The sequence below is a fragment of the Dioscorea cayenensis genome, chromosome 15, assembly GCF_009730915.1.
Source record: "Dioscorea cayenensis subsp. rotundata cultivar TDr96_F1 chromosome 15, TDr96_F1_v2_PseudoChromosome.rev07_lg8_w22 25.fasta, whole genome shotgun sequence".
Classification (NCBI taxonomy): domain Eukaryota; kingdom Viridiplantae; phylum Streptophyta; class Magnoliopsida; order Dioscoreales; family Dioscoreaceae; genus Dioscorea; species Dioscorea cayenensis.
In genome coordinates, this window is record NC_052485.1 from 10,286,500 (window position 1) to 10,302,278 (window position 15,779).

A 15,779-nucleotide genomic window follows, 5' to 3' on the forward strand; every position below is an offset into this window, starting at 1 on the left:
TCCCATCTCTTTGATTTACGGTATAATTAAACATCCTGATTTTGATTAAAAAGAAGACTCACTGAATCTTTAATTCACTATTTCCACCAATTTTTTTTTATTTTTTAATTTTATACAAATATGAAAAAAAATGTGAGAGACGTAAATAAGTAAAGTTAATATCTCACACATTTGTACCATAATGACAAAAAATTCAAATATATTTTTATAAATAAAAATATTTTTGTTAACTTTTATAAATCAAACCCCTTTAATTGGATTAATATGAAGTAATCCTTGTTGGATGGCGGTTCGTTGCACACACACAATGTTTGTTAATTTTAAAATTAAATAATACCATTTAAAAAAACAGAAAACAATAGAAAAAAATCATAAATATTATTTATTTATAATAATAATATTATAGGGACTAATAACGAATTTAATTTAAATATATATATATATATATAATTTATGAAAAGATAGTATATATAAATGATTCAGATAAATATAAACTAAATTAATTTTCTTATCAGAAAATTATGAATGGCACAAATGTAATTTCCCCTTTAAAAATTAGGTCAACACCAAAGTAAGTCGGTTAATAAAGTCTATAAATACGTTTTAAAGGGCACACCCTTCGATGAGAATATCGATAACTTCGAGAGAAAGAAAAAAGAGAGCTTTTTGATAACCTCGAGAGGAAACAACAATGGCGGAAGAAGGAGCCGTGATCGCTTGCCACACCGAGGCTGACTGGAGGCAGCAGCTCCAGCTCGCCAACGAGTCCAACAAGCTGGTGATCTATCCATCTTCTCCTCTTCTTTGCTTTCGATCTTGTTATCCATCTTTGTTTTTGATGAGAATCCGGTGTTTTCTGTTGAAAGTTTCGATTTTTGTGTTTTGGAATTCTGTGATTTTCAGATCTGTTTCAAGTGATTTATGGAGCTTTTTCTCCTCTTTTTTTTTTGTTTTAATGTTTTTATTATTGTTGTTTTGGTTTTTAGGGTTCTGAGTTAGATCTCTTCTTGGTTTGTGGTGAGATGTGATGCTAATGGTAAATAGGATTCAGAAATCGTGCCCTAGATGCTGGAATTATGGACAACCACCATCTTTTATTTGTTTATTTATTATTTTTGATGTTCATGATGAGGATTGATAATTTATGTTCTTATTTTTCATAAAAGAATGATGTATATTGTTGATCGGCACCAATACTTTTTATTTTTATTCAAGTTATATATCTAGTTTGCAGTTTTGTTGATGTTTAGAATTTTGTTTGGTTACCCATCTCATCCTCTTCTTCAAATTTGCTTTTTGTATTGCGTTATTATTGAACTTAAGTATTATGGTCCAAATTTCCTTTTTTTATGTGATTGAGTTTGTTTTTTATTAGTTTGAAGTTCGAATTCGTTTTTGAATTATCCATTTTGAGTTTTTGCTTGCCTTGGCGAGCCATCTTTGACTTTTCTCCTGTGTGCTTTTCAACCAGATGTAAACCCCTTTTGTTTGTGTGAATTGCTTGTGTGTCATTAAAAACTATAAATTGCCTCTATACCTTAATAAAGTAGAGATTATCTAGAAATTTTGTTCTGGGGTATATGCCCAACAAAGATGTACTTATTCTCATGTTTTTTGTGCATATATTGAGTCCAAGGATATACGTTGTACTACTTTAGAAATATAAATGTGATTCTTAGGTTTATAGCAGTATATTTAAAAACTTTTTACTTCAAGTTGGATTTAAAAGGCTCCTTTGTATTGATAACAGTGGTTATATAGCTGCCGCAACTTGTTTTTGAACTCATTGCTGAAGCTATTAAGTTCATGCCTTTTATTGATGCTCATTGAATTTTTTTGATTAGTTGCTTTAGTGACAAAAAACCTAAATGCCTAGTACAACTGTAGGAAGCTTTTCATTTGAATACCTTTTGATTTCAAAATTATTATAGGAGAAGCTCTTCATTTGAGTTTTTATTGTAAGAAGCATTGTGTAGTTTCTTGCCTGCTATTTGAAACTATCATTCTTTACTTTCAATAACTATATTGCTTGTCTTCTTCATATTTGTAATTGAGTAGTTTTTCCATATACACAACTGAACTCATCCATCATGTAAGTTTCTATTATGTACTGACATGAAGAAGAGATTAAGACTGCTAATTTGCAAGTGAAGATTTGGGAATTTCTATTGCTCTGGTTTTATAATTGTCTTTTAGTAGTTGGATAATAATTTTTCATCGGTATGGAGGGCGGTAACTTAGATTTGTTGCCATTCTATTCTATTCTGATCATTCCAACTGAAAATGGAAATCAATCTGTCAGTTCAGAGTGGACGTATTAAAATCGATTGCTAACCTATTGGCTTTTGCAATAGACATTTGAAAATTTTCTTGTGCTGCATTTCGTTTCTCTACATTGGAATGGAGGGTATTGACTTAGATTTGTTTCCATTCGCTAGTATTCTGATCATTCCAACTGATAATAGAAATGAATCGAGCAGATTTAGAGTGGATATATTCAAATTGATTTTCAACCTTTTGCAATAGACATTTGAAAGTCTTTCTGTGTTACACTTCAATTTGTCTACTTTCCTTTTGGATTCTGGCCAAAAAGTGTTGAACATGTTCTCCAGTTTTCTTGCTCACTGTTTATTTTCTTTCCTTTTGTCTATAGTAAGCCCAAAAGTCATTTGAATGTTAATGGTTTCTGTGTAAGGATGTCTAACTGGAGGTTTATCATTTGGTTCATGTTCAGGTTATGTTCTATTTTTTGACTCCACATGCCTCACATAGCTGCATACATACATGTGCAAGTTTCTCCCCTTGAAAACTAATACCCTCGTTTTACAAAATTGACTAGCACTTTTGAAAATTATACATGCATCTTATGTTCAAAATAATCAAAACTACAAATACAAAAATTAGATATAGTATTATCCTGAACTCAAGGTTCTCATTTGAAGAGAAGAATCAGGTTGGGTTGTTGGGATCAAATTGCTACTCAAAAGTGGTGGTTCTTGTGGAATTGCAAGGAAATTCTGGGCTATCACTTGCTAGGGGAAATTTTCTCCACTTTTGGAGTAGGATTTTGGAACATGAAGCTTTAGAACTACAGATACACATCTGACTTCAGTTGTTCTCTGGCATTAGCCGTTTAATACTGACAGTTGTTCTCTGTTGCCGTAGCCCCTGATCAACAACTCCCCATGCTGAAAAAATTAATTTGGGATTTCAGCTTTCTTGTTGAAATTCATGTATTTTAGTGTTCCTCTGACAAGGTTATATATTTCTGAGTTTCTGTTACTCTGTCTTATGATCGTCACAGGCTGTGATCGATTTCACTGCTTCATGGTGTGGACCTTGCCGTGTTATCGCTCCATTCTTTGTTGAGCTGGCCAAGAGGTTCACTGATGTTATCTTCCTTAAGGTTGACATTGATGAACTGAAGGTAAACACATCTTGTTGCATACCATTAGTAGTATGTTGGTTAAGATTTAATATTCTTTCATCCTGTCTTACGTAATTCTCATCATCCAATTGCAGGTCGTCGCTCAAGAATGGGCGATCGAAGCAATGCCGACCTTCATCTTCCTCAAGAAAGGTACTATCTTGGACAAGATGGTCGGTGCTCGCAAGGATGACCTTCCAAAGAAGATACAGGAGTACATGGCCAAGTGATTTGTAGTACTTATGTGCCTAAGACTTTCTGAGTGTGTTTACATACCTTAATAAGCACTTCAACAATCTATCTTGTTATTATGCTCTATATGTTCAGATATCCTGAATTTGTTGCTTGTGCACTTTGATTAGTATTTTTATTAAGGTAATAATTCCTTGTGAAGTTCCAATAGCGCGTGTTTTTTACATTTGGAAGCTGCTGGGCATAGTAAGTGCATGAATGGTGTGGTATTTGGAAAGCTAGGGTTTATTAAAAACCCCTAAAATAAATTTATATTTTTCTCTGAATACTTAAAAAGAACTAATCATTTCTTGTGTAGCCCTAAGTCTTACAATAATGATTTATAGTTTATTTTCTTTAGAGCATCTTTAACCCATAATCTTAAATTTTTACCCAAAATATTAAATTTGGGTTTATTATAGTAAATTATATTTCAACCACATATCTTACCCGGAAAGTATATTTTCAAAAATTTTTTTGTCATATTTCATTTTTTTTATTATTATTACTAGTCAATTATAAAATATTTGAAATTAATTATTTTTAACAATAATTTTAATTAAATATTTATTACAATGTAATATATTACTAATAAAAAAATTGAAAATAATTTAATGATTAAAATATTTTTAATTTATGATTTAATTTATTTAGAAATTTAATTATGAATTTCTTAATTAGTTTGATAAATAATGAACTTATTTTTTCATATAGTATGAAAATATTTAATGCTTATCAAACACATCGTTGATTACATTTTTAACATAAAAAATTACTTAATTAGATATTTTACACTAAAAAATAAAAATCATAGACAAACACATCCCAGAATATTGATATGTTCTTTTAATATAATTAGTTTTTGCAATGTATTAGCTGTTATTAAGGTTATTTAATAACTCGGTTTATTTTTGCATCGTGTCTTTCATTGTTTTTAATATATATTTTTTTAACTATTTTAGTTTAATAAATTTATCATAAATTAATTTGATTAAAAATTTTATTATTAATTAATTAATTGCTCACAAAATTTATAATTATATAAATTGATTACTCATAAATATATTAAAGATGAATTGTTAATTTTATAATTTTAATAATAATAAAAAAAATAATAAATATGTGGGGACAAATAGTTAGCCCCAAATTTGGGGTCATCTATCCTCCACCCCCAAATTTGGGGCAAGATTTGGAGGTGGGTTGGAGCTAATCATCACTCCAAATTTGGGATTTGGGGTTAGACCATCTCCAACCCATAATCTCAAATCCCAAATTTAGGGTTGCTACAGTAAAATATACTCCAATCACAAACCCCAAATTTTATCCTAAAAGAAAATATTCTTTTACCCATTTTTTTTTTTTTTTATTATTATTATTATTGTTATTGTTATTATTATTATTATTATTATTATTGTTCAACCACAAAATACTTGATCCCTCTTTTTGAATGACCGAATGGGGAATGAAAACTTTGGTGAGGGGGATGGAAATGAAAATTTTGTTTGGTTGAGAGAGTATTTTATTGGAAATGAGATAAATAGATAAGTAATTTATTAGAAATGGGAAAAGTAAAAAAAAGAAGATAGTGAGTAATTATGTTTGTGCGCCTAATATAATAAAAAAATACTAAATAATATGGTGAGTTTTTGTTTAATAATAAATAATTTTTATTTATAACAATATTTTGTATTATTCATGTTAATTATTATAATTAACTAATTAAATTAATCAATTTTTTTTGTTATAAAATTTAAATAATGTTTAAATATTTAATTAAATTTCTCATTTTATGATTTAATTATTATAATCAACGGTTAATTAATTAATTTTCTTTGATTAAAAATATTTTAAATATCATTTATTAATTTTAATATTTAAATTAAATATTTAAATAACATATGTTCATTTAATAATTATTGGAATTAATTATTCTAATTACTAATTAAATTAATATTTTTATAAAAAAAAATTGGATTAGGGTAAAATGAAAATTCCTCATGAAAAATGGCCATTACCCCAAATATTTATTTATTTAATATAGAATTATTATAAATTAATTATTTTAATATTAATATATATATACACACACATTGGGAAAGGGTAAAATGAACATTTCATGTTCATTACCCCCTCCCTCCTCCTCATTCAATGATGATCACCCCCGACGGGATGATGTTATCACCCCATGGAGGGTAATCATAGCATCCAATGCACACCCAAATATGGGTGTGCACTGGGATTTCTAAACATCCCCCACTAGCATCCCCCTCTAGAAGGAGATGATTACCTCTATCCAAACGGAAATTAATTATTTTCAACAATGATATAATTAAATATTTATTACAATGTAATATATTACTAATAAAAATCATTCAAAATATTTTAACGGTTATATTTAAGCATTATTATCTATATTATTATGAATGTATTTTGTTATAAATTCACAATGCATGTGTCTTTCATTGTTTTTCATATATTTTTAACTATTTTAGTTCAATAAATTTATCATAAATTAATTTTATTAAAAATTTTATTGTTAATTAATTAATTGCATACAAAATTTATAATTATATAAATTGATTACTTATAATTACATTAAAAGTGCATTATTAATTTTATAATTTTAATTATTATAATAAAAATAAAAAATATTGATTAAAAAAATAATAAATATGTGGGACCTCAAATTTAGGGCAAGATTTGGGGGTGGGTTGGAGCTAATCATGACCTGAAATTTAAGATTTGGGGTCATGGTTAGAGATGGTCTTATTGATAAAGATTTCTTGTTTTTTTAAGGGAAAAATAGTAATGGCAACCAGAAGGTTTGTTGAGTCAGGAAATGCTGTAATCCCCTGAAAAGCAAGGTCACCTTGTGTCCTTGAACTGAAAAAACCATCTTTCGGCTAACCTAGCCTCCTCCGTCCCTCAAGACCACCTACGTGCCTATGACTTCTTTTCCTAAGAAATCCGTGCAGCAAAAGAGTAAAGCAATGGAGAGGTTGCAAATGAGGTCTTTTTCAGGATCACTTGGATTAAAGTGGGCAATGGGAGAGTTTGTTTGAAAAAACTCATATAAGCAAAAAATCTTAGATATCCCTTATTGAGACATATAGATAGTGTTTTTTCAAATCTCTCAAAATGGAATCAGTTCCGGTTCCACTGAAAACTCTCATTTGTTAAAGCGGAGCATAGTGCGGTATAATCTCCCTACTTTAAAGGGATCATCTAGAAAATGAGTAGTTTTGGAGGCGACCTGAGTAGTTTAGCACGATATCCTCTGGCAAGATCAGGTGGTTTCTTGGGCCTCCCCGGGTACTTCTGAATTCAAAGGCACAAGAAGAGGCATGTTGCTTATAATTCTTTCAGGTTAGGTCGATGAGAAAAGGATACTGCTTTGCAACCAACCGATCCCCTAAGGTTGTGTCCTATTCTCAGAGAGGAGGAGGGCAATATATGCCCTATTTGAAAGATGGAACACCTGTCATGTACAACTTGTACATCGATATCTGGTAATGAGGAAAATGATTTTATTTCGTACAACATTTTTAAATTGATCATTTTTTATATATCGTGAAAAAATTCTCTTTGTCTTTTCAAGTCAAGGGGTGATTAGAAAATAACAAAGAACTCTCACTCTTATGATGATTGCATAAAAGGTGAAATGCATTGGTCCTCGAAATAAAAAAAATTAAAAAATCCCTCCGACTTCAACATCATGAGCCAATAGAGCTTGACTTGTTTACAGCCCTGGACTTAAGGGTAATTATGCAGAAAAGTTTTTGATTAGTTTTTTTTTTATTGAAAATTGTTTTTGTAATTTTAAGGATTTATATGCGAAATTTTGAAAATTACAAATTCAAATTAATTCAAATGAAGTCTTTTGCAATGTTTAAATTTTTTATTTTATTTTATTTCATTTTTCACAAAATTATCAAAGGCATACGGTTTTGTTTTACTTGTTTTTGTTTTTGTTTTTGTTTTTGTTTTTTGAGTTTAGTATGAAGCGAGAGTTTGAAACACAAACTTCATGCTGATTCTAACTAATCCACATCATGTAAAGATATATTAGTGAATTTTATTTTGGTTTACTGGTTTTGGATTTAGTTGACAAACTAGAACAAGATAGATGTGACTATCATGGAGTTGCGTCAACTTGCACTAGCGATTTCATTGGTTAAAAATTGCCATTAATGACATGTCATTGAAACTTTTAACCATGAAGCAACTTTGATAAGGATGCAAACTCATAAAAAAAAAATAAAATAAAATACAATAAAAATAAATAAATAAGAGAAATTGGTGGTAATGAAGATTTTTTTTTTTTTGGTTGCTTGTAAGTGAAATTATATATAACTGAAATTATAGTATAAGCAAAAATGTTGTATTTCACCTTATATCACTGCTGGTTGGTTAGCTATAACTATTTAGTTCTTGATCTTTTGGCTTGATAAAACAATTTACATCATAGCTACTTACATTTACTCATTAACAATTAAATAACACCTTAACAGTAGTTTGAATACACTGTCATGCTATAATAAACCATATTTTTTTTCCACTTCTGATTAATGAAATGTAATTAACAACATAACTATATATATACATAGAGATAGAGAGAGAGAGAGAGAGAGAGAGAGAGAGAGAGAGAGAGAGAGAGAGAGGACTGGTTCTCTACCCACGTTCGTAGATAATCAAATCTATGAATGTTGGGTTATCGCCATTCATTTGACGTCGAATGTCTGCATTCATTAGATGAACAATGATGCTTGGGAACAGTGCAAGTGTGATGAAGAGTACCCCTTAGGGACAATATCTCATATATATATATATATATAAACTCCCTAGACCATAACCTACCCGCCGTTTAGACTGGTACAATCAAATGAGCATTGTTCATGTTCCTGTAAAGAAATTTTTTTTTTCAAATATTTTGTTTAATAAAAAAATATTAATTGCAATTAATTTCCATTTGAAAAGTTGATGGTTAACTCATTTTAAAGTTGAGAGAATATTTCAAAATAATACTTTTGGTTTATCACATTCAAAACTCATGATATAATTTGATAATAAATAAATATGATATTTATTTACGTTTAATAATAATAATAATAATAACCATTATTATTATTATTATTATTATTAGTGGAAATTGCGAAAAACACCCTCTAAGTTTGCATTATTGCCAAAAACACCCCGTTAGTTTTGCACTACCCAAAAACCCCTTCCTTTTTATTTCCATGCTTTTCAACCCCCCAAAGCATGTAATGGATGTCAACGGTGTTATTTTAAAATTTTATGGATAAAAATGCCCTTGCATGGGGAGTCGTGACTGCAGCCATCTCGGCGGTATGAGAGGAAGTGGGGGGGGTTTCCGTAGTGTAACCCCAAGAGAGGAATTTACTGGAGCCTTGTAGTTATTTTTTCTCAACTAGAGTCTTCAGTTAAACCATTTCCGAAGCTGTCTCCGAAGTTGTCTCTATCGGCGCAGCCTCTGTAATTGCAGCTTTTTCCTTTCCACCAGCATCTCAAAGGAGAAGTCCCCCGCGCAAGTAGTTGGCATTTCATCAGTTTGCAAACTAAGGTATTGAGTATGGTTTTATGTTAACTGTTCAGTTACAAAGAAAGATTTTTCGGTTTTGTTTTGTGCTCCTGTTTTTGTTGGAAGATATTGAAGTCTGCGGTGGGATTTCTTTCTTTCGGGGTTTTTGTTAGTCTGCTGGGAGATTTCTCGGCTAGGGTTTTTGTGTTGTTTTTGCGCTTTCAGATGCATACACTATCGGAATAATTTTTTCGATTGTTATGATTTGTGTAATATTTATAATGTACAATTCCCCTTTCATTTGATATGGTTTCAGTTTTAAAAATGAGGGTTTACGTTTAACAAATGAGATGTTACAGTTTAAATGTTGTTGTCTCTGTTTAATAAACTAGTTCTCTGTTTAACAAATGATATCTCCATTTATCAACTGAATGTTACCGTTTAAAATCTTATATTTCTGCTTAATGTGTTGTTATTGTCGCAGGCTTTTGACTATGACGGTTAACCTAGTTAATGGGCGATGCTATTTGACACCGGTAGTGGAGACCTTAGTGAGCCGAAAGATAACATGACCCTCGACATCTGGGGAGATCATCCGAAGGACACCGTTTGCAGCATTCATCGAGCTAGAAGTCGCTCTACCAAGAGAGGGCCCTTCTTGATTCTCTATTGCAAAGGTATGATGGCCGCACCAATAAATTCAGGATCGGGGAAAACCTGCTAAGTTTCAGGCCTCAAGATGTGGCCCTCGTTCTTGGTCTGCGTTGTGATGGCGACGCAGTTGTGTTTAAGAAGAATAAAATCGGATCAGGGTTCGAAGGTAGGTATTTATCAAAAACCTATGAGAGACACAGAGACTTCATCAAGAGCGCTCTTGTCCAACTTGTTCGACAGAGGGGGGAAGAAGAAAATTTTGTCAAACTCCTGATGGTGTACCTCATGGGTACAGTCCTCTTCCCAAATACATCATGCTCGGTTCCGAACTGGATCGTTGATTATGTCGATGATCTACCCGCCATGGGGCGATACGCATGGGCGCAGGCGACGCACAAGTGGCTGATGGAGGACATTCCACAAGCAGCCGCTCGAGTGTAAGATAGATGCGCCGGGAAGAAGACCAACATAGGATATATTAAGGGGTGCTCGGTCGCGCTTAACGTATGGTTTTACGAGCTGACAGGAACGGTAAAGAAAGTCCGATTCGGCAAGATCCCAAGGATGTTGTGCTACGGTGAAAGTAGTTACCGGAAGCAAGCGATGGTAGAAACCAACTTGTCATCGCTCGAAGGAAAAGAGGTAATAAATCATGGACAATGTTTAACATAAGTCTTTGATGTTTAAACATTGTATTTAGCGTTTAAATGTGTTATTTACTGTGTAAAATTTATTATTAAAGGTTTAAACATTGTGTTTTCTGTTTAAATAAATTCGATAATGTTTAATATATAAAAACTATGTTTAACTTTAGTTGTTATAGTTTAAACTGAATGATTTCGCTGAAATTGTTTGGTTTACATATGTTAGTTTCCTGAGCTGGTTCCGGCGAGTGCTGAAGAAGAAATATATGTTGGGGCCAATCGACGGAGGGATGCTATTGCTCCGGAATCACTTGCCCGAAGGCAGGATGAGAAGGCAGCCTCTATCGTGCGCGCTCAACCCCGTTCTCGTACTTCCAGCCCACCACACGCACGCATTCCTCGACACCGGAAAAGCCCTCCCCCACCACGCCAGATTGCAACAACCCTCCTACCACGACAACGACAGTTCCCCCGATTGTGGCAGCCCCCCCGACCATGGCAGCCCCTCCGACCGTGGCAGCCCCATCGGTAACATTAGGCGAAGATGTCATTGCAACTCTTATGTAGGCGTGCCAGATATTGATGACCGAGTTTTCTCGGCTTGTCGCTCGTGTTGAGGCTCTGGAAGAACGTTCACAATCGACTGCGCCGTCCCTCCAAACAACTGAAGCACCCGGGACGAACGAGGCGCAGGAATTTGACAACGACGACATCATCGGGGTGGCCATTCCAAGACGGCCACATTCGAAGAGACTTGCGAAAAAGAGGAGAACAATACTGCCTCTGTCTCCACCGCCGGCTGACGATGAAACAATAGCAAAACCATCGGCGGTGGATGCTGTTACTGAGTCTGTCGCCGTTGATGACATGGCCATGACGGTGGAGGACATCGTAGATGATGTGGCCGTCGCCGCGGTGCAAAAGATTGTTAACTCTTTTGTTAACGAAATCCACGACCCAGTGGAACCGGCTGCCGAGATTGCGGCATCAAAGACGGACACAATCCCTGAAGAACAAGAACAAGCTAAGGATTTGTCTCCCGATGATGTCGCTGCTGCGGCTACGGTCCGAGAAGATAGTTGATTCTCGTTGCGTGGCCGTGGCCGATCGCATCGCATCAAAGCGAGGACACAATCCCACAACAACAAAAACCATGTAAGGATGTGTCTCGCGGTTGATGCTGTTGCCGCTCGTCGTCCCGCATCGATGCCGGACACAATCCCACAACAAGAACAACCACGTAAGGATGTGTCCGCGGTTGATGTTGTCGCCGTCGTCCCCGCATCGAAGGAAGATGCAGCTGGTGCTGAACACCTTCAAGGCACAACTACAGTGCTCCATGAAGACCCCGACCGATCAACGCGAGAGATGATCAAGGCCAATCAACAATGGGACAAGACGGCTCGGCAAGTCTTCGTTCCGAAGAAGAAAAAATGGGTTGGTCAATCTCGGCTTAACAAGTACGAGCAGGAGTTGATGAGGATCTTCCTTAATTGCCGTATGGACAAGTAAGTTTAAAGTTTTCATGATAGTGTTTAAATTTTGTTTATAGTGTTTAACTTTCTATTGATATTGTTTAAATGTTTATATGTTATCATTTAAGTTTTCTAGTTAACGTTTAATTATTTATAATATCATTTGAACATTGATAATATCATTTAACTATTTAGAATATGGGCTAATTATATCTGTTATCGTTTAATCTCTGCTTGAGGGGAAGGAGATGGTCACAGATGATGTGATGGACGCTTTTGTATGCATAATACAAAAGTCGATGAGCAAAGTGTCATATCCCTACAAGAAGCGCGCCTCCATCATAAGACTGTTGGCGTTGTTTATGTCAAAGCAGGACGACGCACATGAGATAACTATGGCTATGATCGGAGATGCTGTGCGCAGCTTGCATGAAGTTCAAATTGTCATCCTCATGCGCGGGGTACGAAAAAGACGCGTCCTTGACAATGACAATGACAAACAAGAATACAGGCATTATTCTTCATGCGCGGGGTACGAAAAAGACGCGTCGGACATGGTAAGTTCTTTAATTATTCCGACTGATAGTGTTTGTTATTTAATTCGGTATGTTAATCTCAACTTGCATATCTCGACAACGGAATGTATTCGACACGGCTGTCGATATGGAGTTCGGCGAGTCGACGACCGCAAAGTACCCACTCCTGTACGACATGGAAACCCCACGGCAAAAACAAGGAAGCGTCGATTGCACCGTCTATGTCATGCGGTTTATCGAGCAATTACTTTGGGGTGAGAAGCTACGGCTACCGGAGACAGACGTTCCTTACCTGAGATTAAGGTATGTTACCCGCATACTTAAGGAGGGGAGGGCAGCCGGCGTCCATTAGAAAGGAGGGTCGTCTGAAGCGGGTTAAATTTTATTTTCTCAGAAGAGGACTTGTATTCAATTCATTGTTTTCATTTTTCGTTGAACATGACTTGTACATGTCAATGTAAATTTTTTTTGATTTTCAATTGTAGAGCATGTTAAATTCCATTCAATTTCATTTCATTGTTTAATCTACAGTGTGATTGTTTACATTTCAGTTTACTTATTTAACTTTATCATATATAGGTTCTCTGTTTAACATAACACTGTCTCTGTTTAAATAACTGATAACACTGTGAAGAATAAGAGTTTAAATATATGAAAAATTGGCAGTCATTTCAAATTGTTTCTCTTTAGAAGTCAGCTTATTTACAATGCCTAGTCGGCGACAGTTTCGTTACAAGATCTACGATTGTGACCGGATCCATGGCGTGTGATTGTTTACATTTCATTTTAATTATTTAACTTTACCATATATTGTTTAAATATCAGTTTGAAACATTTAAAATTACAGGTTCTCTGTTTAACATAACACTGTCTCTGTTTAAATAACGGATAACACTGTGAAGAATAAGAGTTTAAATATGAAAAATTGGCAGTCAATTCAAATTGTTTCTCTTTAGAAGTCAGCTTATTTACAATGCCTAGTCGGCGACAGTTTCATTACAAGATCTACAATTGTGACCGGATCCATGGCAGCGGCTGCAATGTAACTCGCGGACATCAAACTCTTGCGACTCGATCCTCTTTCTTCTAGGACGCCCAGGCTGCCTTCTCGTCACAGGCGGTCGCAAACGAAGCTCACGATTTCCGTCTGAAGGTCTGTCATCGTCTGAAGGCCTTCTCGTCACAGCCGCTAATAAATCGATGAACGTTGGTGTCTGTCTGCATTATTGCAGCGCAAGCGTGTTTGCAAGGGATACCATAAACTTGCCACCTTCGACATGAACAAGTTTTGATGGCAAGATCCACAGAGTTGCTGCACTGGTCGATCACTTCGTAACGATCATCGACACAACGACCAACGCGAAGATTTCAGCTATCCTCAACAATTATCTCTACCTTCGAATGTATGTCTGGGCATAAGTAGGTCTCCCATTTGTTCGCTTGCTCACGGCGGTTACATAACATGCGCATCAACTTGTACCTACAAATAACGTTAAACAAAGATAGTGATGGTTAAATAATTCGTGAACCTTTTTAAACATTATTCTAAAAGGTTAAACGATAAGATCAATATCTAATGTCGGAGAAGTCTAATTAAACAAAGATAAAAACATTTTAAAGGGTAACACGAAATGTTAAGTGTAAATCAAAATTCGCAGACCTTATGGAGTCGACCATTTTCGTCACCGGTAAATGACGAGCTTCTTTGATCCAAGCATTGAACGACTCCGCGACATTTGAATACATCTCACCCCAATGATCACCTCTGAACAGATAATTCGACCAATGTGCCATATCCGATTTATTAATCAACCAGTGATGAGCTTCGGGTGATGTGGCCTGCAGTTCATTCACGGTATCATCGAAATCTTTAGCCGTGGATGCCCACGCAATGCGGAAGCATATCGACCAGCACTCATCCTTCAATGCCTTCTCAAGTCTGACATTGGCTTTCATAAAATTGGCCTCCAAATGTCGAAGACAGTATGCATGTGGCGAAGAAGGGAAGACTCTCGCAATTGCGTTTACAAGGCCCTTCGACCTGTCTGACACGAAGGTAATTATCTCATGATAATCTCCTTCCTCGTATAAAGCATCGCCTAACTTAGATATGAACCAAGTCCAATTGGCATCGGTCTCGTTGTCGGCTATATCGAAGGCGACGTGAAAAAAACCATTGTTTCCATCTTTCCCTGTGGCACCCAGTAGTGTACCCCGATATTTTCCAAGGAGGTGGGTACCATCGAGAAACAGCAGCGGCCTGCAAGCCCTCTTGAATCCCATAATACACGCGCTGAAAGAAAAGAACGCACGTCTAAACGATCTTCATCTCTTTCCACGATCGCAACGCTGCCGGGATTTGTCTCAACCACCTTATCCACATACCAAAGCAAACAGTCGTAGCTGGAGATGTCACTGCCGTCGAGGACCACCCGGGCATGCTTTTTTCCCAACCAAGCCTGCTTGTATGGTATTTGGACACCATGTTCTCGCAACATGTCCTTCTGAATGTCGATGGCCTTGTACAAGGGCCGGTCCTTGAGCTTCTGAATCACTCGTGCGCTTACCCATTTTTTGGACGGTTTCGGATGTGACGCCGAACCTATGCCACCACCGTAAGTGTGTGACGGGTTGATTGTCTTGATTCTGAAAGTATTTTTATTATACTCTTTTAAAGCATGAAGGTGCCAATGACAACCATCGGCAGCGCATTCCACAGTCACCCGATGTTTCTCGTTCTTTATGAATTTGAACTCAAAATTCCGTTTGATTGCATGATTTCAAAGTACGTCCCTGAAATGTTCCACACCGTCAAAACGTTGTCCAATATCCAACGATAGCACTTCAGAATGGTCTGACGAGGATGGAAGACATCCCACACCGTCAGGGTTACCATGGGATTGAACGGGAGCACTCGCAGAATCTGAATTCCTGCCAACACTTCAGTCAAATGAAAAGATCAATATATTAAGCTGAGAATATAATATTTAAGGGATAATGCCAATATTTAAACGTTTAATTAAATACTTAAACCGTTACCAATTAATGTAAACGACTTGTACAATATGTTAACCAGTACCTGACATATTTAAACAATAATGAACCCATATAACTGGATCAAATAAAAGAGAAGGAATTTACAACGAGTAGAACTCGTTTTCATTAGGATTCCGCAATGGCACATTGTCTGTCTCGACAACAAGATCAACTACACCGCATTTGAAGATGGAGTGCACGTGACACATTCGCTGAAAGTCAACATCGTTTTCTATT

General features: G+C 35.3%; 1 protein-coding gene across 1 annotated transcript; it reads left to right on the forward strand.

The window, feature by feature from the left end:
• Window positions 1–615: 615 nt before the first annotated feature.
• On the forward strand, window positions 616–3,827 carry LOC120277513 (thioredoxin H1). The gene is made up of 3 exons (XM_039284377.1): window positions 616–778; window positions 3,305–3,427; window positions 3,523–3,827. The coding sequence occupies exons 1-3, from the start codon at window positions 692–694 to the stop codon at window positions 3,655–3,657; spliced, it is 345 nt and encodes a 114-aa protein (XP_039140311.1). The 5' UTR covers window positions 616–691; the 3' UTR covers window positions 3,658–3,827.
• Window positions 3,828–15,779: the final 11,952 nt, after the last annotated feature.

Bases quoted from the DNA above. Each gene is read 5' to 3' on its own strand.
- LOC120277513 (XM_039284377.1), top strand. From the start codon at position 692: ATGGCGGAAGAAGGAGCCGTGATCGCTTGCCACACCGAGGCTGACTGG. The intron at 779-3,304 runs GTGATCTATCCA...TGATCGTCACAG, and splicing joins CCAACGAGTCCAACAAGCTG to GCTGTGATCGATTTCACTGC. The intron at 3,428-3,522 runs GTAAACACATCT...ATCCAATTGCAG, and splicing joins TTGACATTGATGAACTGAAG to GTCGTCGCTCAAGAATGGGC.